This window comes from Talpa occidentalis, unplaced genomic scaffold (assembly GCF_014898055.3).
Source record: "Talpa occidentalis isolate TD23 unplaced genomic scaffold, MPIMG_talOcc4v2.1 talOcc4.14, whole genome shotgun sequence".
In the NCBI taxonomy this organism is placed as follows: domain Eukaryota; kingdom Metazoa; phylum Chordata; class Mammalia; order Eulipotyphla; family Talpidae; genus Talpa; species Talpa occidentalis.
In genome coordinates this window covers 73,908,807-73,931,346 of record NW_023601433.1, presented here as the reverse complement: position 1 = coordinate 73,931,346, position 22,540 = coordinate 73,908,807, and the positions used below count along the sequence as shown (strand labels likewise).

Below are 22,540 nucleotides of genomic sequence, written 5' to 3'. Positions count from 1 at the left end.
TTACAACTGTGAAGCCATAACCACAATCTAGCCATAAACATTCTTTCATTTATTCAACTAATACTTGTACAACACCTATTGTGGTAAGTGCCAGCTCTAGGGCTCAACTATAAGAAGGCCTGTTTCTCAAGCTCAAGTAAACTGAGGTCTGTCAAGAGTCAGAATTCTATGTGTATAGTCCTGGCATTGTTGGTACCAGGGTAGAAGAAACCCAAGTGCTCTGGAAACAAAGCAGTGTGGCAGGCTGACCAGGAGCAACAGAAGCTATACTAGAAGCAGGGATGCTTGAACCCATTGTCTCCCAAGGTTATCTTTCACTGTAAATACAGCTGGCAGGGAGACCCCCGAAAAGACGTCTGGGCCCTCCCTGTTTCCTCTGCAACATGTCTCTTGCTGCTGCTCTCTAGTAGATGCTTTGTGAATGTTTTCAGCTCCCTGGGTCTAACATCTAGACTGTGACATTGTCAGTGCATGTTCCCCAGGCGTGTGCTGTGTGGTACAGGGGCAGCGTGCATCTTCCCTCCCTTGCGCCTCCCCTGTCCTTTGCCACTTCTCAGGCCTATCCATCTCTCCAGACTACTTCTCCCAGCCCAGGACTTGGGTTGAGGAGCTATTCATTGGAACTAACAATGTCTTTGAAGTTGAACATCGAGGCTTTGTTAATAACCTATCCTTTTCTATGTGTGTATGAATGTGCAAACTTCCCTTGAAAAAATGTATCTATAAATGTGCTCATTGCCTGGGATTACAATTTATTATCTATTATAATCACAGTGTTAAGTCTGTCTAGCACTTTGGGGCCGATTTTCCAGTGTGCACAGAAATCATCCCTGCTGTTCCAGTTAATAACTTAATAGAGTAAAAGAAGACACTTGCATACACACACATAAATCCCCACTTTCTAGTGATACTCGAACCACAGGAAGCAAAGCATCCTTGAAATGCTGTCGGAGCTGCAACATCTGGTCTCCTGTCTCTGTCTGTTTGGACCCTAGTTCTAGCAACTCTTTCATATTTATACTTTTGACACCAAAAAATCCTCTGCATTATGCTTTTCAGCACTTCCAAATAATCCTCACTTGAAAGCATGTTGCTTTATACGTTGTGTGCTCTTGTATTTGCTCATTAGCTTTCAGGCTAGATTACAGACTAGTTTTTCTTTTTTTGAGGCAAGGTCTATGGAAAATGAAAGACACACCCAGCAGAGGGACCAGTGTATATAAGACACAGAGGTATAATTTGGGGGGGAGTGTGAACATGGGATTGGACAATGTGATACATGGTGGTGCTGCATCAAGGAAAAATACAAAGATGACCAGGAACCATGTCCTGAAGGACTCATCTGCCAATGCCAAGTCAGAATCAAAGATAAGCAGGGAAGTGAGAGTAACTAGAGCCAAGTGAAAGCGATCAGAAGCCAAGAGAATGGGGAGCCATTTAGTGTGCGGAACAGAGAATGGACAGGGTTGAGGGTGAGTGCTCTCTTGTGGTATGGCTGCAACACAGGGGACGGGGAAGGTCTGATGGCTTAGGGTAGCATGAAATCTGAAAATGTGGGGTTTTATGACATGGAAACCACCCATCATCTGAAGCAGGAGATTAAATTTGAAACAGTGTGACTGAACCTATGCAAGACACCCGAGTACAGAGTCAGTGGGGTTTCTGCCCAGGCTTTCTGTATCTGATCCCCTCTCTGAGTAAGCACACTTTTTATGGACTCCTCAGCTTATCCCTTTGTTTTTTAGGCCATCACGATGAAGCTTTGGCTGTGGCAGAAAGAGGACGGACAAGGGCTTTTGCTGATCTTCTGGTAGAACGACAAACAGGACAACAGGACTCTGACCCCTACTCCCCAGTCACCATAGATCAGATCTTAGAGATGGTTAATGGCCAAAGGGGACTAATACTTTACTATTCCCTGGCTGCAGGTTACCTATACAGCTGGCTGCTTGCTCCTGGGGCAGGTAAGATCTCTTTCCATGGGAATCCATGATTAAGACATTAGACTGACTAGAGGTGGAAGAGGTGCATTACCATATCACAGGCTCAGGAGCTGATACCTGCTTTCAGTAAAACCTCAGCCACAGCAGATCTCCTATGGTAGGGCATACGATTAATAAGACAGCCCAGCTTTCTCATTCCCCCAAGAAATTGCTGCTCCTTGCTGGTGAATGTGGAAACATTTATCAAGGAAGACTAAGGACAGGAGGATTAATTTCACTAGCAGCCCTATTTTAGGAAACTGTTGTTCATTAGCTAATAAAGCGATGACTGCAAGTCCTAACGAGTGCTTTCGAGATATGATTTAATAATTGTGACTCTTTGTCATGATAAAGCTAAGGAGAATAAAATGATAATGGCAACTCTATCACTGTATATAAATGAAGTGTTAAGCTTGAAATTTCTGAGTTTAGTAGAACCTATTTTTAACAAATTCTGTTGTAAATCTATTTCAGAAGTAAAAAAAAATCCCTTTGATTAAATTGGCATTAACTTTTCAGGCTGTAACAGTTTCACTAAATACAGAAACACTAATTAGCTGTTAGGGCCATATTTTTTGCATAATAAAATGTTGATGGCTTTACCATGTTGGAGACACACCAGATCCAATTAGAGTTTATTGACTGAGGAAGTGGATTTTATAATTGAGAATCCTAAAAATTGGGTTTCTTGAATATCTGTAAGCCAATTTCCAAAAAGTTCAACTTCCAGGGAGAATTGATAGAATTTTTTTGATTATGTTTCTATCCCTTTGATTTCAAAAAAGTAATGACTAGATGACAACTTCTGATGCTTGCTGGGTTCAGAGTAATTGTGTCTGTGCATTCTGTGCCTTGGCACTAATTTTTATAATCTTTCCTCCTTAATTTCATGTTTTTATGGCCTGTCCACAAAGAAGATTCTTACCAGTGACCTTTTTATAGTACAGATTGTAAGTGGTGTTGTTCATGGTGACTTGGTGAATGTCAGCCACAGCAGACTTCCTGTGCTCCTCAGTTCCCAGAGGGGCACTTATACCCCTGAGAACATGGCTGATGACAGAAGTATCAAACTCTTCTGTCTGTGACTGTTAGGTTTTGGGGACATTTGACAGGCAGTATATCCAAATCCTTGTAATAATGAGCCAAGTATAATGAGGCTCCTATTGTTTCTCTTCCGTTCCTCTTTGCTTTTAATGAGACTCTGAAGCTTTCACTGGGGCTCTATTCCAATCAGAGAGAACCAGCATTTTCCAAAGCCGACACACCTCATTACCATTTGAGGATATGTCCTATGCTTATTGCCAGAGAACCACTGTGGATTGCCTGTTTCATGCAGCCGTCATTTTTTCTCCTTTAATCCATTAATGAGCATTGATCAATATACCTTATTTAAAAGTGGTTTAGGATGTTTTTATCTGGTCTGTAGACTATTTATTTTGATATGCTTTTGTGAAATGAAAGGTCTTTGAGTAACAAGTTTCCTTATGACTGGTTACATTTTTGTTGGAGATTTCAGTTTCTGGGGAGAGTATACCTTGGCATGCTCACACACTATTTCTGAAAGGAGACTTTCCCTAACTTGTGCGTCTAAGAAATACATAGTCGTCATTCAAGGGGACTTCTGAACATGTTGCCAAAAGTGAAAATCTTGAACTCCCTGATTTCAAGTGACAGACTGATGGTAAGAGCGGTTAACAGGTTACTGACCAAATGTCTGAAAGATCTCTTGAGACGCCGGATTTCAGAATCTCTTCCTATGGTTTAGAGGACCATAAGCTAGTCAAAAAGGTCACATAACATCAACATCCCTACCTATGTCTGCCCTCCATTTCCCCTCCCTCAATCCAAAATAACATTGACTGTGCCTGTGTTGTTTCAGGAATTCTGAAGTTTCATGAACACTACCTAGGTGATAATACAGCGGAAAACTCCAGTGACTTCCAGGCTGGCAACAACACAGCCCTTCCGACAGCCACCTGTTCGGCCCTGGAGCAGCACATCTCCAGCGTGCGGGAGGCCCTGGGGGTGGAGTCCTACTACTCCAGGCAAGTAGTGCAGTGTTTCCAAGCGCATCTGCAGATACAAGCTCAGGGTGGCTGTTGCTTTTCCTCCTCCTTTTCTTTTATAAATATCCTATTTGAGCTAATAGAAGAAATCTTTTTGCTATTCACACTTTTGTGCTTAGTCTGTTCACAGTTGCTGCAGCAGAAATGGATATGTGCCTCTGGAGTGTGTAACCTTTGGTGGGCAATCTTTATTCTTTTCCATAATTTCCTGTCAAGCAGGGAAGGCCATCAGACATGCCCATTTTCTAAGGAGGGTTTTGGGAATGTTTAAACATAAACATGACTTTGAGTTTAACATACCAGCTAATTAAAACCGAGATGATTTTTTTGATTATAAACAGATTCCTAATAAGCTTTCTTGTCTGTAGCTGAAAGCCTACTTGAGAGAGTAATTTTGCACCAATGGCAGCATCTATGCACAGGTCTGTGTGTTGGGGACTTTAGGTGAAGGAAGTTGTATTCCCAATATCAAGAATAGAGTTCTTTTTGCAAAGATTAGCAAAAGTTGTATGCTTATGGAAACATTTTATCAGAATTGATTATTTTGCATATGGAAAATAATTCCTACAAGCACCCTGCTTCTGAGCAAAATCAAATAAGATGGTCACTTGAGTTGGGACATGACCTGATTTTCCAGGTGTCCCAGTTGTCCACCCAGTGGTCCACAGATCAAAAAGATCTGTGTGTCAGAGCATCTGCTGTATTAGCTGGTGTCAGTAGTCAAACATATCTGCTTGTCTCTTGAATGATTTCATTTGTAATCATGAAAATCCTGAGATACCACTGTGATTTCTGTAGATTAACCCAGGCTCCAGGTGTGTGGTGGTCATTGCCAGCAGGTGGGTTACTATTTGGGGTGCTTATGAAGTCAGGGACAAGTTCTTAGATGAAAATTAATCATTGAATGACAAAATGTCAAGACTGGAAGGGGCTTTCATGATCATGTTGTCCAGATTCTTTGTTTAACAGAAGCCAGGACTGCATGGGACTTGCTGACAGCCAAGTAAGTGCCAGAGTCAGGAGTAAAACAATCTAGATCTCACCCAGATTCCCAGACCAGTGCTTGTTCTGTTTTTAATTATCAAAATTAATATCATGTTTTGAGAAAATAGCCAAAGCATGTAGGAATGTCATCTCTAGCTTCTGTTTGTATGAAGTATGAGCAAGCTTCAGCCACAAGCACATATTGTTATTTTTCCCATGATAGCTGTGTGTCCTGGAGCGCCCTGTCCTTAACCCTGGACAGTGATGTGGCAATTACAAGGACTTGAAAGTGTGGTAACCCCAAGAACTTGGAAGTAAGACTATTCTCTTGAGAATTAAATTATAAATGGCCATAAATAGGTTAGGTCAGGGGCATACAAAGCTGCTTCAGCAGACAGAAAGGCACTTAGGCCAGTCTAATTATATTGCAGCCTAACCAATGGTATTGCATTTCTAAAGCAAGTGTTAGAGGAGAATGGTTAGCCAGCAGTAGAAACAAGAAAAGGGCAGACCGGCAGAATCTTAACTAAGGTACTCAGAGTTCCACTAGAAGGCTGTTGCTGTGGTCATCGTGCTCTTTCATCCTTCCTGCCTTCTCTCCCCTCCACGAGTATTTGGGTGCATAGTATGTATAAACTCTCCACCCTAGGGATGGGAGATGGAGTGGTGAGTAAGGAAGGTGTAGCTCTTGCTCTCGTGAAACTGAAAGATAGTGAGCTACAGTGTATGTAAAATCTTTTCATTGAAATTGCCTTAATTTGAACTAAGATGAAATTACAAAGGGATCTGTGTGTGTGACACCAGCCATTCAGGACCACTGCACCTGCAGAAAGCTCATTGCCAGCTCCCTTTCAGTGACGGGGTGACCACACACTGAGGTCATTTCAGTGCAAACCACCCTGATAAGCCTCAACCTGTGTGAAAAGACACACGGGTCCCAATTTTCATGTATCTAGGTTAAAATTTATCATATAACGGAAAGGGTTTAACTTTTTGCCTCTTTCCAGCATTCCTTCTCACTGGGTACTATGGTTTATTTAACTCCAAACATCTGAGCAGTAGCAGTTCTTTTATATATAATATTGCAGGCTGAGTAATTTTGCTTCTAGTTACCTTTTAAATAATAATAAAAAAGGCTTTTCATGGCTAAGAGGGAGAAAGGACTATAAGTTGCTTAGATTCTCCAGGTTAATCATTTTCTCCCTCACTTCCATAGGAAGGTATCAAGTTAGGATGAGTCCTTAGGGACTTCTAGAATGTTGGTGGCTGATGTTCAGCATTGCTGTTGGGCCATCTTGGTAGCTTCAGGACCCTCTTTGGACTGCCAGAAATACATCTTTTCAGATTCTTTGGACTTGTCGTATTAGAAACTTGTTCATATTTTATGAGCTTAAACTCAGGTTCTTGATTATGATATTGAAATTGAACACATTTTTCATCTATAAAATTAGTAAATGTTTTCAAAGTCATAATGCTCTATGATGGTAAGGATGAAGTTAAGAAGCAATCTCATACCCTCGGTATATAAATTGAGTTAGCCTTTCTAAAAAATCATTTGCTGTTAGTATCAAAAATTCTTTAAAATGTTCCTGCATTTTAAACTGGTCCAACCACTATGGAGAGCTGTGTGGAGATTCCTCAATCTGCTAAAGATGGAGCTTCCATATGATCCAGCAATTCCACTCCTAGGAATTTACCCAAAAAACACAGAAACATTAATTCAAAATGGCACCTGCACCCCTATGTTTATAGCAGCACTATTTACAATAGGTGAGCTGTGGAAACAACCCAAATGCCCAAAAATAGATGACTAATCAAGAAGATGTGGTACATATGAACAATGGAATATTACTCAGTAATCAAGAAAGATAAACTCGGGCCTCCCCGGTGGCGCAGCGGTTGAGCGCTGGGTTGAGAAGCTGCCCGCAGCCTCTGCAGCGCTGGTTTGATCCCCAGCTGCTCCCCAGCCACCGGAGGAGGGTCCCACATGGCTCACAGACCTCTCCTGCCGCCTGCTGCTCCCCTGCAGTGTACTTCGGTCCTTCTGCCTGCTCTGCTCCCTGCTCTGGCTCTGGTGAATTCTCTCACCCTCCTGCACTTCTGACTGTAAGCAGTGCTTGTATAAATAAATAAATAAATAAATCTTTAAAAAAAAAAAGATAAACTCATGCAATTTGCAGCAACATGGATGGATGGAGCTGCAAGGGATCATGCTCAGTGAAATAAGCCAGAAAGAAAAAGAAAAAAACCAATGGTCTCACTCATAGTAGGAATTTAGAAAACCTAAATAAGGGACTAGGAAAAAGACTAATTATAATAAAGTAAAAATCAAAATCAACAAGCAACTATAAACCAGAGACTCACTGTGGGGGCAGGGGGAGAAGGGAGTAGGATCAAAACAAGGGGGGTGGGAATTGTGTGGGGACTATAATGAATACATTGTACAAAAATGAAAAATTATGTAAAAATATATAAAATAAAAAAAGAACGTAAAAAATGTTCCTGCATTTTCACCCAAATTTAACCCAAAATTCTTATTGTAGAAATGTAGAAATAAAAATACACACATAGGAATATTGATTATAGGGTATATATATTATAGGAAAAGTATAAAACAACCTAAATATCTATAATAATTATTTTATATCTATCCAATATAATACTGTGTTGCAACTTAAATTTTGTTTACAAAGAATCTTTAATCACACAGCTAAATATTTGTGAGAAAATACTAGTGAAAAAAGTGGGATATAGAATTGTTACATATAGTGAAAGTTAAATTTTGTAAAAAAAAAAAAAATTTGTATGAAAAGCAAGAAAAAAATTCCCTGGAAAGAAATAGGCCATAATGTTAGTGGTAACTATAGGAACATGATGGAATTATAGTTGCTTGGTATTTTATTCTTGACAGATACTACTTTGCAAATCAGAAATAAGTAGTCATGAATGAACAACTCTATCATTCAAAAGGAAAAAAAGAAAACTATTTGTAATTTACATTTACATTTATAGGGAATAACATACAAGTTTGAGCGCCTAGCAACTTGACCCCACTCTAGAAAGACATTCAGGGTTTATCTTCCATTCTTGTCTCTGGGTGAGCACCATGTTCCAGCCCCATTCCCTCCTCTCTGTTCTCCAAATGTGCACAGTAGTTTCTTTCCTTCTGCTCTAACTCAGGCATCTCTAAGCTCTGGGTTGTAGGAGCAGCTGCCCACTAAACATCTCTGCTAAGATATCTTTTAGGCATCTCTAGTCTAAAATATCTAAATTCCAGCTCTAGAGTTCCCTCATTTGTCCTCCAAATCAGTCAATGTTATACACCAACATTAACAGAATGAAAGACCAAAGCAATTTGATCTGATGCAGAAAAAGTTGACAAAATTTAACACCCTTTCATGATAAAAAATATTCAACACACTAGTAAAAGAAGGAAATTGCTTCAACATAATAAAGGTCACATGTGAAAAGCTTACAGCTAAAATCATACATAATGGTAAAAACTAAAAGATTTCCCTTTGATAGCAGGAACAAGACAAGATACCCTTTCTGCCACTTGTATTCAACATAATCCTGGAAATCTGGCTAGAGCAATTATGCAAGGAAAAAAAAAAAAGAAATCAAACATATCCAAAGTGCAAAGTAAAATGATATCTCTTTACAGGTGACATGATATTATATGTAGCGAACCCTAATGATTCCCCTCCACACACACATACACACATACCACAAACAATAAAAAGAGCCTGTTAGAATTAATAAACCAATTCAGTAAAGTTGCAGGGTACAAAATCAACACACAAAAATCAGTTGCATTTCTATACACTATAGGTGAATAATCCAAGAGGAATAATAAGAAAACAATCCATTTGTAATGTATCAAAAAGAATAAAGTACTTAGAAATAAATTTAACTATGGAGGCAAAAGACTTGCATACTGTAAAACATAGCTGAAAGAAATTAAAGAAGATAGATAAATGGAAAGACAGCCCATTTTCTTTGTTTGAAGTATCTAATATTGTTCAAATATTCATATTACACAAAGCAGCCTATAGACTCAGTGCCATTCCTATCAAAATCCCAGAGGCACTTTTGCAAAAAAAATAGAAAAAAAAAGATCCTATAGTTCATATGGAATCTCAAGCAACCCTGAATAGTCAGAACAATCTTATGAAAAAAACAAAGCCAGAAAACTTACACAGTAATCAAGACAGTGAAGTGCTTGTATAAAAACAGGTATGTGGACTAATGGAGTATAATAGAGAGCCTAGAAATAAACCCTCATATATGGTCAGATAATGTTTAACAATAGTGCCCAGAATACATACCGGGTAAAGGATATTCTCTTCAACAAAAGGTGTTGCACCCATGCCTTATCCCATAATGAGTTACAAATGAAACTGAGTGACACATAAGGAATTGCTCATTAAAGTGAATTAAAGAACTAAACAGAGAGTCTGAAATATAAGAATCTAAAACTCTTAGGAGAAAACATAGGGGAAAAGCTTCATGATGTTGGATTTGGCAATGATTTCTTAGATATAATATCAGAAGCACAGGTAACAAAGGCAAAATTAGGCAAGTAGAACTACACCACATTTAAAGACTTCTGCATATGGCAGGAAACAAAAACAGTGAAAAGGCAACCTATGGAATGGGACAGGAGTATCTTCAGGCCATATTCCTGATGAAGGGTTGCATTTAGGATATATAAAGTACCCCTACCATCTAATAATCCAATTCAAAATGGATAAAGGGCTTGAATAGCCCTTTCTCCAAAGAGGATACATAAATGACCAACGAACACATAAAAAGATGCTCATCATTATTAATCATTAGGAGAATGCCAGTTAAACCACAGTGAGATATCACCTCATGCCTGTTAAGATGGCCACTATTAAACAACAACAAAAAAAGACAACAGAAACTTGTAAGTGTTAAGGATGTGAAGAAATTTGAACTATTGAAATTTGAACTGTTGGTAGAAATGTAAAATACTACACACTGTGGAAAAGAGCATGGAGTTTTTTTTTTTAACACTTTTTTTTTTATAGAGGCATGTTTTTATTTATTTGTTTGTTTGTTTGTTTATTTATACAAGCACTGGGTACAGTCAGAAGCGTGGGAGGGTGAGAGAATTCACCAGAGCCAGAGCGGGGAGCAGAGCAGGCAGAAGGACCGAAGTACACTGCTGAGGGGAGCAGCGGGTGGCAGGAGAGGTCTGCGCACCATGTGGGACCCTCCTCCGGTGGCCGGGGATCAGCCAGGGATCGAACCAGCGCTGCAGAGGCTGAGGGCAGCTTCGCAACCCAGCGCTCAACTGCTGCGCCACCGGGGAGGCCCTGGAGTTTTTTTTTTAACACATTAAAAGAAAAAGTATTTAAAAATACCATTTGAATCTATTCACTTCTGTCTCCAGCAGCATAAGCACAGTGGATCCCCATCATCTCTGTTTTAAACCACTGCTGCTGCCTCCTCCCCAAACCCTCTGCTCCCTCTCCCTCACATGGCCTGCCAGTCCTCTGCAGTCAGAACCCTCTTCCAAAGGTGTATTTTTTTTTCCTCCTCGCACTCATTTCCTTTTTATTGATTAAACTCTATTTTCTTACATTGTTGTTCATTTCTGTACAATATTTGATTTCTCCCATCAGGTATAGTTCCCACAAATCTCCCACAAAAACATCACCCTTGAGCCATTACTATAGTCCCTTGTGTTCTACCCTCCCTGCTGTATGCCACAGATCTATCATTTTGTCTTTTTTTTTGACCCTTTGTTCATTTTCCGTATTTCCCTCCTATAAGTGAAACCATCCAATTTTTCTTCTGCCTTCTGACTTATATTACTGAACATAATCCCATCTAGCTCCATCCACATTGCCGCAAATGGCGTGAGTTTATCTTTTTTGATTGCAGAATAGTACTCCACTATATATATACCACATCCCAAAGATGTATTTTATTTAGACTCTGTTTCCTTGCTTTCCCACCATCACAAAGCCCTCCAGGCATACTTTAATCCCTTCAGAGTTGCCAGTGGTCTTCAGACTTCAGCTCATATTCCTTATCCTGGCCTCTAAGCCTGTGTAAATCAGTCTCTCTGCCTCTAGTGGTCCTTCCAGTCTTTTTTGGCATCTTCCCTGGGGACCCCAGCCTCCTTTCGCCTCCTAGGATAGACCAAGGATGTTCCTACCTTAAAGTTCTGCATATGCCATTCCTTCTCACTGCAAGGTCCTGTCCACTACTGTTAGTATAGATGGTCTGTCTCATCCTTCAAATTCCTGCCAAATGGTACCTCTCCTCGGCCTTTCAGAAGCTTCAGTATCAGTGAAGATAACCTGGGTGCTTACTAAATGCTTGAGTAAACTAACTGACTCTCTGGATGCATGGGCTGCTGTCCTGCATTTCCTGTCTCATTACCCTTTATAGCCCTTTTGAATCTCACACTGCTTTCAGGATCACCCAGGCCCCTGTATGTCCAAATCAGGTTTTTCGCTCCCCTCTGTGGCACCTAGTCATAGCTCTTATTTCATTTTTTTCTTTTCTCATAATTACCTGGTTTGTGTATCTTCCCAAGCAGATGGTGATGCAATAGGAAGCCCGTGCTGTGTCCCTCTATGAGAATTCCCACTGTTTAACATAGTGCCCATTGTGAGATGTGTGCACTTGCAATTTAGTCCCTGGAAGATAAGCTGTGGGCAGACTCTCTGTTCATGCAGGGCCAGTTTACTGACAGTCTTTCTCTAGTAGATGTGAAATACACTGTACCCCTGGAAATTGAGTTTCTGTGCCTTGGGGAACACCTTCATTCAATTATCCACATCCTGACCACGGTGTCCTTGTTATTCTGCAGACCGTTTTCGCTCTCCTTAATGGTGTCGTGCTGCTAAAAGGAAGTACAATGCTACAAAGGACTTTCTGAAAATGGGCTTAAAAGAAAAGAACTGTTTTTATTACGTGTTTAATAAGAACTTCCAGTCCCTTCCTCCCAGATCAAAAGCGGCATTGATTGAAACCACTGTATAGAACATGAACCTCCCATAAGGGAGATGTTATGAATTTCAAAACACATCTTCAGTTTTTAATTCTGATGTTTAGATAGAGTTTTGCTGCTTCTTGGGCACCTGAGACAGTGCACTGGCTCTTTGGGGATTAAGCTAACTGGTTAGAACACTGGCAGGGCTGTGTTCAATAGTAGGTCATGTCTGGAAGTGGTTTTAAAGAGTGATTATAGACTGCTCTTATAATAATTCCTTCATTATAAATGAATATTGAAACTTGACAAACTGTTTTTATCCTTTTTATGCTTTTCTATATTTCTAAATTTTCTGCAGTGTAAGTTATTTCTATAATCAAATACATTTTTTTTTTAATTTCAAAACACTGATTACATTGTACCGATTCATAAATGCTAAGGTAACATTTGTTTCCAGACTGTTAACAATGGCAAATGTTAATAAATCTGACAATGCCAAGTGGTGGGACCAAAAGCTATATGTGGCTGGTAAGAGTAAACATTAGAAGACAATTTGACATTAGAAGACAATTGGATATTACTTTCTAAGGGTGAATCTCTGCATGCTACTTGACCCACGTATACACCTTAGGTTTAATATCCAAGAGAGGCTCTCAGCGATGAGCAAGAATGTTCAGAGCTATGATGTAAGCAATAGCAAAATCCTGGAAATACCCACATACCATCAGAGAGAGGGTGGATGAATAAATAGTGGTACAGTCCCCAAGTGGAATGTTAGGCAGCAGTTAAAAAAGAATTGAGCCATAATCAACACAAAGATGTGGCTAAATAAAATATTAAGTGAAAAAAGTAGGTCCCCAGCATAATATACTTTTAATAGAGTTTAAAACAACCAGTATAAAAATATACTTTTAGAATATAGCTAGATCCAATAAAATTTGTATAGAAAAGACAGGCAAGGAGTGATAGCCATGAGTTTCAGGATGGGACTTGCCTTGGGCTAGGCAGACAGTGGATGGGCTCCATGGAGAGTAACACATAATTAGACATTAGGTAGTGCTTTTTGAGCATTTATTACATTATTAGAAATTATTAAATAAATAAATGAAAGCAGCCCATGCGTGAGTCAAGATGAAAGGGTATCATGAACCAAAGATTATGATTTATCCAACCCCAAAGAAATTCCTTACCCCCTGCAAAAAAAAAGCAAGGTGAGGGGAAGCCAGTTTTATTGTTTGTTTTTTTTTTTTAAGCAAATGAATCCAGAAGTAAGATTATAACTAAGACTTACTTAATTGATGTAAATGGGCAGTCCATAGACTGATTTATCTTTATGTGTTCTTTTAAGCAATTACCCAAGCACTGGTCATTGTTAGTTTATCTTTGGTTCTAGTGGATCTTTCAAAGTTTAAAGCTATCTTTATAATATTTTCTAATTGCTGATCAAGGCTGACGTCCTAATTAATCCAAGCTGGTAAGGTTTTATTTTAGAAATGAAATATTTTTTCTTAACCCAAATCCTCTAGAACCTTGTGCAGTAAAAGTAGATTTTATACTTTGGATGTTTATTTTGTCGCTTAAAAGAAAGAGTTTCTAATTTCATTCCAAATTAGGGTGGTACCATTTTGAAAATATTTTATGAGTGTGTAGACTGTGCCAGAGGTGGTACTGAGCCTAGAGACATGTGCATGAATAACAACTGGAATTTTTGACCTTATAGTGGTTCACAGTGTGGAACATGTAGCAAATGTGTAAATTATTAATCTTCTACATGAAAAGTGTTAAAAACTTACTCTGCCTATGTAGAGGCAAGATAGTCGATCAGGAGGCTTCCAAGGAGGTGACTTTTGTGTTGGACTTTGAAGGGTGAAGGGAGAAAAGTCATTCTAGGCAGAGAAGGACCTGCATCATTGTCCCTCAGCTGCTTCCCCTGAAGGGAGGCTCACCTCTTTATCGCAAGATCCAAAGATGGGCTCCCTTTCTGTTAAGGTGGTTTTGTCCAGCTGAGTCTCTAATGTGCCATCTTCTTGTAACATGCTTAGGTTCCAAAAGGCAGGCCTCATCTATGAAATAACCACTGAGAGAAAAAAAAAAATTGCCAAGTTAGCAATTGGGCACTGAGGAGACACAGTTGCAGATGTCAGTGAAACATTCTCTAGAATCTGGTCTTGTGCTCTGATTACTGAATTTGGATTCCTTCTAAAAGACTGTGCACAAAACAAGTTCAGAAAGCTTCAGTAAGCTTCTTAGTATAAGTCAGCAGCTTAGCAAGATGGATAAATGTAGTTGGTCTTCTTGTATGACCTCTGAAATAGCCTACATTGAATCCCCTTTTATATTTCTCTTGAACTTTTTTAAAGGCAGAATTCTTGAAATTGCCAGATAGGACTTTTCCCATAATATGTGGGAGGGATAATCAGGTGAATGATAGAATAGGCTTTAAGAAGCAGACAGCAGTGATGCAGGGAACACTGTTATGTTCTTGTCTTTCACAAGCACAGAGGCCCGAAATTTGAGTGGCCTGGTTTCACTGATCTAGGGACTGACATGCTTACACCTGGGACATCAGCCAGTGGCCACTTTAGTGGATGCCATGTAGAACTGGCAGGGGCATGTTTGGGCACCAGACAGTCTTCTTTTATCTCTTATTCCATGTCCTCTGTTTATGATCCCAAAATCTGGAAATGGATTTCTGCTAGAACAAGGGCCAGAGGAAGGAGGGGCAGGGTGAAACTGCCAACCAGTCTAGACATTCAGTGCTTCTCTCTGGGTTCCACACAGGTTGTTTACTGGCTGTTGCAATAACCAGTTTTGTAAAAATTCTTTGATCAAATCAAATCTCAATATCCCTGACTTTGTATACTGTGCCCTTTGCTCCAGTGAAATTCTCCAGCCCTTTTTTTCTGATTGATTCTGTGCCGCTTTATCTGACAATCAATATTTAAGACATTTAATATATAACTCTTGACTTGGGGAAAATTACCCCAGTATAGCCACAAAGTTCCTCTTTGAACTGACTAAAATAAGCATTGTTTTTCATCCCCTTGCTACTTTTATGATTTGAACAAAGCTGCAAGGAGGTCCTTGAATGCCAAGTTGAGGACTTGGAAGTGAGTATGTCTATCTCTACATTACCAGCTCTGAGCCATATCTAGAACCTACGGGCCCTCAGTGAATGTTCATGGGCTGAGCAGATGCATGAAGGAGTGAGTGAATAAACTTCAGGGGGCTGGGAGACAGCATCTCCTGAGCACACAGTCAATGTGGCATAATTAATGCACAGTCAACAGTCATCACTTGTCGCAGACAAGTGATAATGCATGTTTCATACTTACTGCTCTAGCTTTTTTCTTCCCAATTCTACTCCTGTGAAGTATCATGAAAGCATAATATTATTCTGGATGCTCAGAGATAGACTTATCCTAGACCAGGTAGTTAATGCAAACCTTGCACTAACATCCACATTATAAAACTTGACCGCTAGGCCAGCACATGAAACTCTTCTGATTCCCAGTAACACATTAGGCTCATTAAGACTTCAAAAGTACTGAGATGTTCTTTCCTGTCTTTTGATAGACTTATGCTAATGCAGTGAGGAGTCACTGCTAATAAGCAGGGAGAAGCACAATTGATTTAAGTTGTCTGTCACTTCCAAAAACATACTGTCTAAGAAAGACAAAGTTATCATTATAAACTTGTCTTTTTCTTTATTCCTGTGTATGCTGCTCATCTCCTGCTAATTGGAGACATCAGGAAATAACACTTTATTTTCTGGCAGCCCTAATAAAAGCTTCCTGGTTTTTGGGAGGATTGAGTACATTCTTCTCTCCAGAATTGGCTGTCCTGCCCGTGTTCCCTCCCCTGCCGCAGGGTGCTGCTGATACAGGCTTTAGTTTGTTTACTGCAAACTGAACTCCAAAGGCAAGAAGGATCCAGATTCTCACCTCCAGTCTCAATGTGGATCAAGCAACATGTATAATTAGAAGTTGAACTCACATGTACTTTCCACAAAAGGATGGAGCCTGGTAACTTTCAGATTGCACTCTAAGCTGATACATACCTTTGTTAACTTACACTGATGAGGCTGAAACTATATGCTTCATGTATTGACCACCACCTTAAGATTGGGAACGGCCTTTCTTGTGAAGATTAAATGGAAAGACAGTGATAAGCAACAATGACTTCCTTTCCTTTACCTCTCCAGTGCAAACCATGTCTTTCTTTTGGATTTGTTTCTCAATGTTTTGGGTGCCGCATTCCTATAGAGAGCTTAAGAAATCTTTTTGGGGTTGTCACAGAAGAGCTATTTGTTGGGTCCAGGTAGTTTTGCTCTTGCGGGTTTCTCCTCTTTTCTCCTGTCTCAGCACCTTGTATGTATCTGCCTTAGCAGTCCTTAATCAAAGTATTAATTGTAGTATGGGGTTGGTTTTGTAATGTCTACCTCTCTCACTGGGCTAGGAATACATTGAGGGTGGAGATTGGACCTGCCCAATTTACTATCAGTGCAGTATACCCGGGATGTGGTTGGCTGTCAGAGAATAGTTATTGAATTACTAAATTAAATGGGACCATCTTTACCCCCGACCCTCTACATAAACACTGTCTACCATAATTATATTAAAACTGAAACTAGGAAATTTCTAATTAATGCTAGAGTTGTTCTGGCTGTGTATGAGAAAAGGCTATTTTCCAAAGAAAAACACAGAATGAGCAATAGATATCAGAATATCAGAATGAAATGAAAAACAATAATGGATATACATGTGTACAAACCTTCAATCAGACATAGGCTAATGCTTTTCTGTATTTCTCTTCTTGTCTGTTTCTTTCTACTTTAGTTCAATGTTGAGTTTTAAGCTTACAGATAACAACTCAAAATAGTTTATAGAAAGAATGTCGGATTATGGTTATTTTGAATGTTAGAAGTGGGTAAGTTTAAAAGAGATAGAGAATTATAGCTGGGAGAAAGTTGCAAAGGAGGAAGAAAAGCTACATGTCTGATTTATCTTTGAAAATGAATCATACAGGCAAGAGAGTCCAGATTCTATAGAATACTAGTTATTTCATTTCCCATTGCAGAAGGATTTCTCAGTAGGTACATAGAACCTTGATTTCACCTTATACTACTAAGTAATACCAATGAACCAGATGTCTAAGATTCCTTACCAGGTGCTATTTTATGCCAAGTTAAGGCTAGTGTTTTAGTTCTAACTCCCTAGTATAACCTCTCAGTTTGCTTCCTTTTGGACAGAGAGAAAAGACTGGACAAAGGTATACAAAGTCAATAGATGTTTGCAGTGTTCTCTGAGGTAGTGATTGTGTCCCCATTTTACATAGCAGAAAGATGAAACTTGGAGCCATTCAATGAATTGTCAAGGTTCACAGCTAGATAAATGGCAATACTAGAATTCAAATGTGGGCTTCATAAGGAGTTTCACTAAAATAATGAGTGCCAACCTGCCCTCTGGGCTCTAGAATTATGTTTTCTTATGATTTTAGTTAAGAGTAAAAAAAAAAAAAAAAGACCAACACAGTATTACTCATTCACTGCCTATGCAGATTTTTGCTGTTCCTTGATAGATTTTGATTGATTTTTCTCCTCCCCTTCTGGAAACTTTTGTTGGGTTTGCAAGTGCTAGGTGTTGTCCAGTGTCACTGACCTCAGCAATAAAGTGGAAGAAATAAAAATGTAGAAAAATATGCAAGATGAAAAAGTAGAGAAACATTCTGTCACAGTGCAATCTCACATATCATTGAAACAATCTTAACTATGATGAATCTGAGAGTAAGGAGAATGGTTTCTCATTGAAAAATAAAAGTCATTTTTCTTGTAGAATATTAAAAAAAACCTTCATTACCCTAGATATTTCTTGAAATGAAAATAATTCACATCAAGTCATGTCATGAAAGAAGTATTACAGCAGTCCTTGAGAATTTACCTATTTTCTGTTCAAACATTAAAGTGATCATTTAATCTTATTCACAATTCCCTGAACTCTCCCTAAATAATTGCTTTGGTGATTTTAGCTTAACCTTGAAATTGACTTGGATCTGTTGTATATTTGACTTCATTTAAAAGAGAAAAACATTTTTCAAGAACTAGAGACTTCAGTCGTTTAAGGCCTTGGCCCTTAGGGACTAGAAGAGTACCCAAAATAGAACTAGGGATCAGATCTAACCATGATAATAGCACCTGTTACATATGTGCTACCTAATATAAGGACACCAGGCAACTTCATATGTAAGTGCCTCAATTAATCTTCATAGTAGACTATGAAGGGAAGCTAACTATTTGGATTTTTTATTTTTGAGTCAATGAAATTGAGCCTCCAAGACCTATCCAAGGTTACACAGCTAAAGATTAATGTCAGCTAAGGAACACAAGCTTTCAAGTCATTTGTGTCTCTTAAGAGGCAAGTATTTACTGTGGATAAGCTCTTGTTAGAAATATTTGCCAAGGCTTATGCAAAGTCTTTGATTTTAACAGTGTTTTCCTATGTTTAAGACATGGATGTTTCCTGGGATTTGCAACAGTATTCCTAGAAGTAGAGTATGAGCTGTAACAATGACATTCTGAATTCTTTCATATACAACACTGAGCTTTCAGCTGAGCTAAATGTGTATGAGTCAATAGTATATGAATAAACTGGTCTACTTAGTGTATACCTAGCTTGGGCCTATGATAAATCAGAAGCTACTTAAATAAAAATGGTATAAGAGGTAGCAAAAAAATAAACGAGATGCCACTTAATGTGAAGAAATTGTGGTTAGAAGAACAGCCATGAAGTGTTTGGAATGAATATATTGTAGACAAATTTAGAAGCACCTTTCCAAGTTAACTTTTTGTCAAAATAGTTTGAAATCTTTAATTATTCATTCTTTTGTTCATTTATTCATTCAGTAACTATATGCAGAATATTCCTTTAATGGCAATCACTGTGTTAGACCCCAAAAAAATCAAAGAAAAGGCATAGCCCTGAGATGCTCACAGACTGATGGGTTTATGCGTGTCATAAATAGAGACACTCAGAAACCGGGTGTAAACATCACAAAGGTCTAACATTCATTTCATGATAGACACCAAGTTTATCAGCCTCCAAAATATTTAAATCTTTTATTTCCTTACAGTTAAAATTTTCAGTATTTCCTATTTCAAGAGATACTACAGTCTAATTTGTGAGAAACCTAGTTACTGAGACGGTCACTTAGCAAGCATTTGTCAAATGCATACTGTGTCCCTACTGCAAATTGGAGTTACAGAGATGAAACCAGTAGATTTCTTGCCTTAAGGAATTCTCATTCTAATAGGAGATTAAAAAAAAAAATACACCCAATCCATACCCTGCCACTTAGTAGCTGAATGACCTTTGGCAAGCAATTTAATCTCACAGAATTTTTATAATAATAACACAATAAAGCCTGAAAAGCAGTAGGATAGAGCTGGATATATAAGAAGCCTTCATGGTGTTGCCACTGTCAGCTATTATGAGAGTAGTGGGAGGAGCACATGGAAGTCAGAGGGGCCACTTTGCCTCAGGAAGGGCTGAGTCAGGACAGGCTACCTGGGGGAGGGGCCATGACATCAAGACAGTGTAAATCCCAGGCAGAAGGTGTAGCCAAAAAATGAGGCATGGAATGGAAATGGACAGCCACACTTGAGATATAGGGAGGGTAGCATATCAATTTGGAACATAAAATAGGGAGAACTTACAGCTGAATATCCCTGAAACAGGCTGGAAAAGTGTGAAAGGATGAGTTGCTAAGTAGCTGCAGAGGGGCTGTCACCTGCAGCCAGGAGCAGAAGGTTTGTATTTGAGAAAGGTGCATGGCCCCAGGTAGTCCAGTGAGAACTCAAGTTCATTTTTCACTGTTCTCTCTGAGGTTCTTGGATTAAATATTTTACACAATCTTTTACTTTAAGGAAAATAAGAACCACTTTAAAAACCTGCAAGACAGTTAAAAGTCATGTGGAGCATCTGCCTCCAGCATGAAATGTTATGCACACAAGGGGAAGGTTCACATTCTTGATCTAGAGAAAACTAGAAAATTAATATTCTGCTTTCGTCCGGAAAATACAGTAAGAGTAAGTCGACTATAAAATATGTACATCCTTAATAATGCTTTGATTATTTTAAGAGAAACTAACCTGTCTGGGATAAATGTTCAGGGGATAGGCAAGATTTTAGCTGTGCACTGTCTAAACTGAAATCCCATTTCTTTAAACCCACCCGATAGGGCCAGGGTCTTACTCAGTGAAAGCCTATGATCTGGAATTGTGTAAAGCTCTCTTTTTATTCCATTTTCTTTTAGAATTAAGATTGAATAGCTTTTTGTGGCATCAGTAAAAATAAAAAAAATGTAAAATGCAGTAGTCTCCTTTTTCTGAAGGGCAGGTGAAGCTATGATACATTAGCTGTCTTTAAATACTGCAGCAAAAGAACTGTCCAAGGAGCTTGCTTGGCCCTCAGTCTAACCATAGAAAACATGTTTTCTTAAATTTTCTTATTTTGGCCTTATAGGGTGTTTTCTTAAATGAAAAATGACCACAGTTAGCATGCCTGACCTTTGTTGGCCCGATCATCTTATGAAGAATAATAATGTCATGGCAGAGCAGGCTGGAAAGAATGTCAGCTCTCTTAGGTTAAAGATTCTTAGTGACCTCAGCGCATATGCTAAGTCAGTGGAGAAAGAACAATTGAGGGCTAAGTATGTAGTTTGTTAACTGTGGCAGAGTAACCAGTACTTTTTTCAGCATCCATTGGTTTTCACTTCCTTCTTGGGGAGAATCTCATCTTGGTGGGAAGTATAATTATCCTTGCATATGCCACTCTGGGAAGAGAACGTGTGTCCATAATCACTGAAAGGAAATACCCTAGCGTGGTAAGAGTCCGTCTTGGCTGGCTTGACAAGGTTTAGCAGCTGCTGCCAAGACATTGTGCGAGCAGGGGTGGCCTGGCTGGAATACCAGAAGCCTTGCTGGTGTTTGGATACAACAGTGAAAGCCACACATTCCTAAGTATAATGTATCAAAATGATGCATTGATAGCTTTCTTATATGAGTCTCCTACTGTCTCTATTTATATTTTTAGTTTAGTTTATAATAATATATATAAAACGGTGTTAGGTCCTGCAGATACTAAATGGCGGGGTATGAATTGAGTGTCTTTTTTTAGTTTATCTCCTATTAGACTAATAAGTCGTACCTGTACAAAATTCAGATTGGTTCAAAAGAGGAAATGGAAAATGGTCTCCTTCCCTTCTCTTGTTTCTTAGTACCTAATTATCCTCCTTGGAGGTGCTAATGTTACAATTTTCTGGATACCTGTCCAGAAGCAATTTCATTCATTTGCTCTTGATGTCTGTCTCCTTGCTTCTAGAGGGCAGTGATAGTTGTTGACAGTAGGTATGATAAAACTACTTTGCAACCTTGGTTCAAATAGAGAATTGATGTTGAAAGTGTGAAGTTATTTGAGGAGGGGATGTAAATAGTCGTATGTGACAATAAAATATTAATTTTAAATATTTTATAGTACAAAATACTTTCACTACATGTCTTATTTCACAACCTAGAAAACAGATAAAACATATATTATTATGCCCATTTTATAATTCATAAACTGAGGTGAAGAGAAAGTAAATGTCTTTCATTGTGTTTTACAGCTGATCTGTGGCAGAATTAGACTAGAGATGTTCTGATTTCCCTTGTGTTCAGATGTATGTCCAGAGTTACAAACTTGATTTTTAGGGGGATTCTTTATTACTGTTTGTTTTGAATTATAAATGGAATCTGTTCTGATTTTAGAAATATTTTTAGCTCTCACCTTCATTTGGAAGCCCTCCTCTGTGCCCTCCTCTGTGCCAGGCCTTGTGTTAAATAACTTTGGATGTCACTTAATGCTATAATAACTCTATGATGAGAGTGGCATTAATCCATTTTACAGTTGAGGAAAGTAAGACATGAAGAGGTGAATAAATTGCCAGTGGCTGTACAACTTGAAAGTGGTAGAAATGGAATTTAGATCCAGACTATGCCTATTTCTGCCGAGCAGTACTGCCTTCCCAAATAAAGAGACCAGAGCAAAAATGATTACCTTCCTAGAACAGGTATTTTATTTACTTAAAGACTAGCAAATACATATGGGTCTTGAACATTAGCAATTATTAAAAGATTATAAAGTGTCAGTTTCTAGTGCCAGATTCTGTTAAGAATACTGTAGAATGTTAAAGAAGTAAAAGTTTGCTTTCGGCTTTCAGGATGTTACCATCAAATTGAAAGCATAGAGGTAACACAAATCATCATGAGAACATAACACGATCACAAAACCACACTCGGAAACATAGAATCAGGGAGTTTAAAGTTAGAGAGGCCTGCGAGGTTATTTAGAGTCTCTATCCAAGCCTGAAGTCATCCTTTTCCCTCTGATTTGTGTGTCAGTGATACCACCGGCCTCCCAAGACTCCAAACCCACAGACAAGTTCTAGTACATTCCTTCCACTCCTTCAATCTCCAGTGTCCTGAGAAACAACCTTGCGAA

General features: G+C 38.9%; 1 protein-coding gene and 1 long non-coding RNA gene across 4 annotated transcripts in view; one reads left to right on the top strand and one right to left on the bottom strand.

Annotated features, from left to right (window-relative positions):
• Positions 1-22,540, top strand: part of TTC28 (tetratricopeptide repeat domain 28) — a 539,739-nt gene that overhangs the window by 451,404 nt on the left and 65,795 nt on the right. For both annotated transcript variants that reach the window (XM_054695213.1, XM_054695214.1), the window contains 2 exons: positions 1,746-1,964; positions 3,862-4,027. In XM_054695213.1, the coding sequence (XP_054551188.1) occupies positions 1,746-1,964; positions 3,862-4,027 (385 nt within the window). The remainder of the gene's footprint in view (positions 1-1,745; positions 1,965-3,861; positions 4,028-22,540) is intronic.
• LOC119244805 (uncharacterized) overlaps positions 1-22,540 on the bottom strand; it is an 80,429-nt gene that overhangs the window by 50,277 nt on the left and 7,612 nt on the right. Inside the window, exons 2-3 of one of the 2 annotated variants that reach the window (XR_008551861.1) lie at positions 13,952-14,082; positions 13,799-13,862 (exon numbers count right to left, since the gene is read on the bottom strand). This is a non-coding gene — a long non-coding RNA (uncharacterized LOC119244805). The remainder of the gene's footprint in view (positions 1-13,798; positions 13,863-13,951; positions 14,083-22,540) is intronic. The other variant, XR_005125144.2, reaches the window with a different exon arrangement.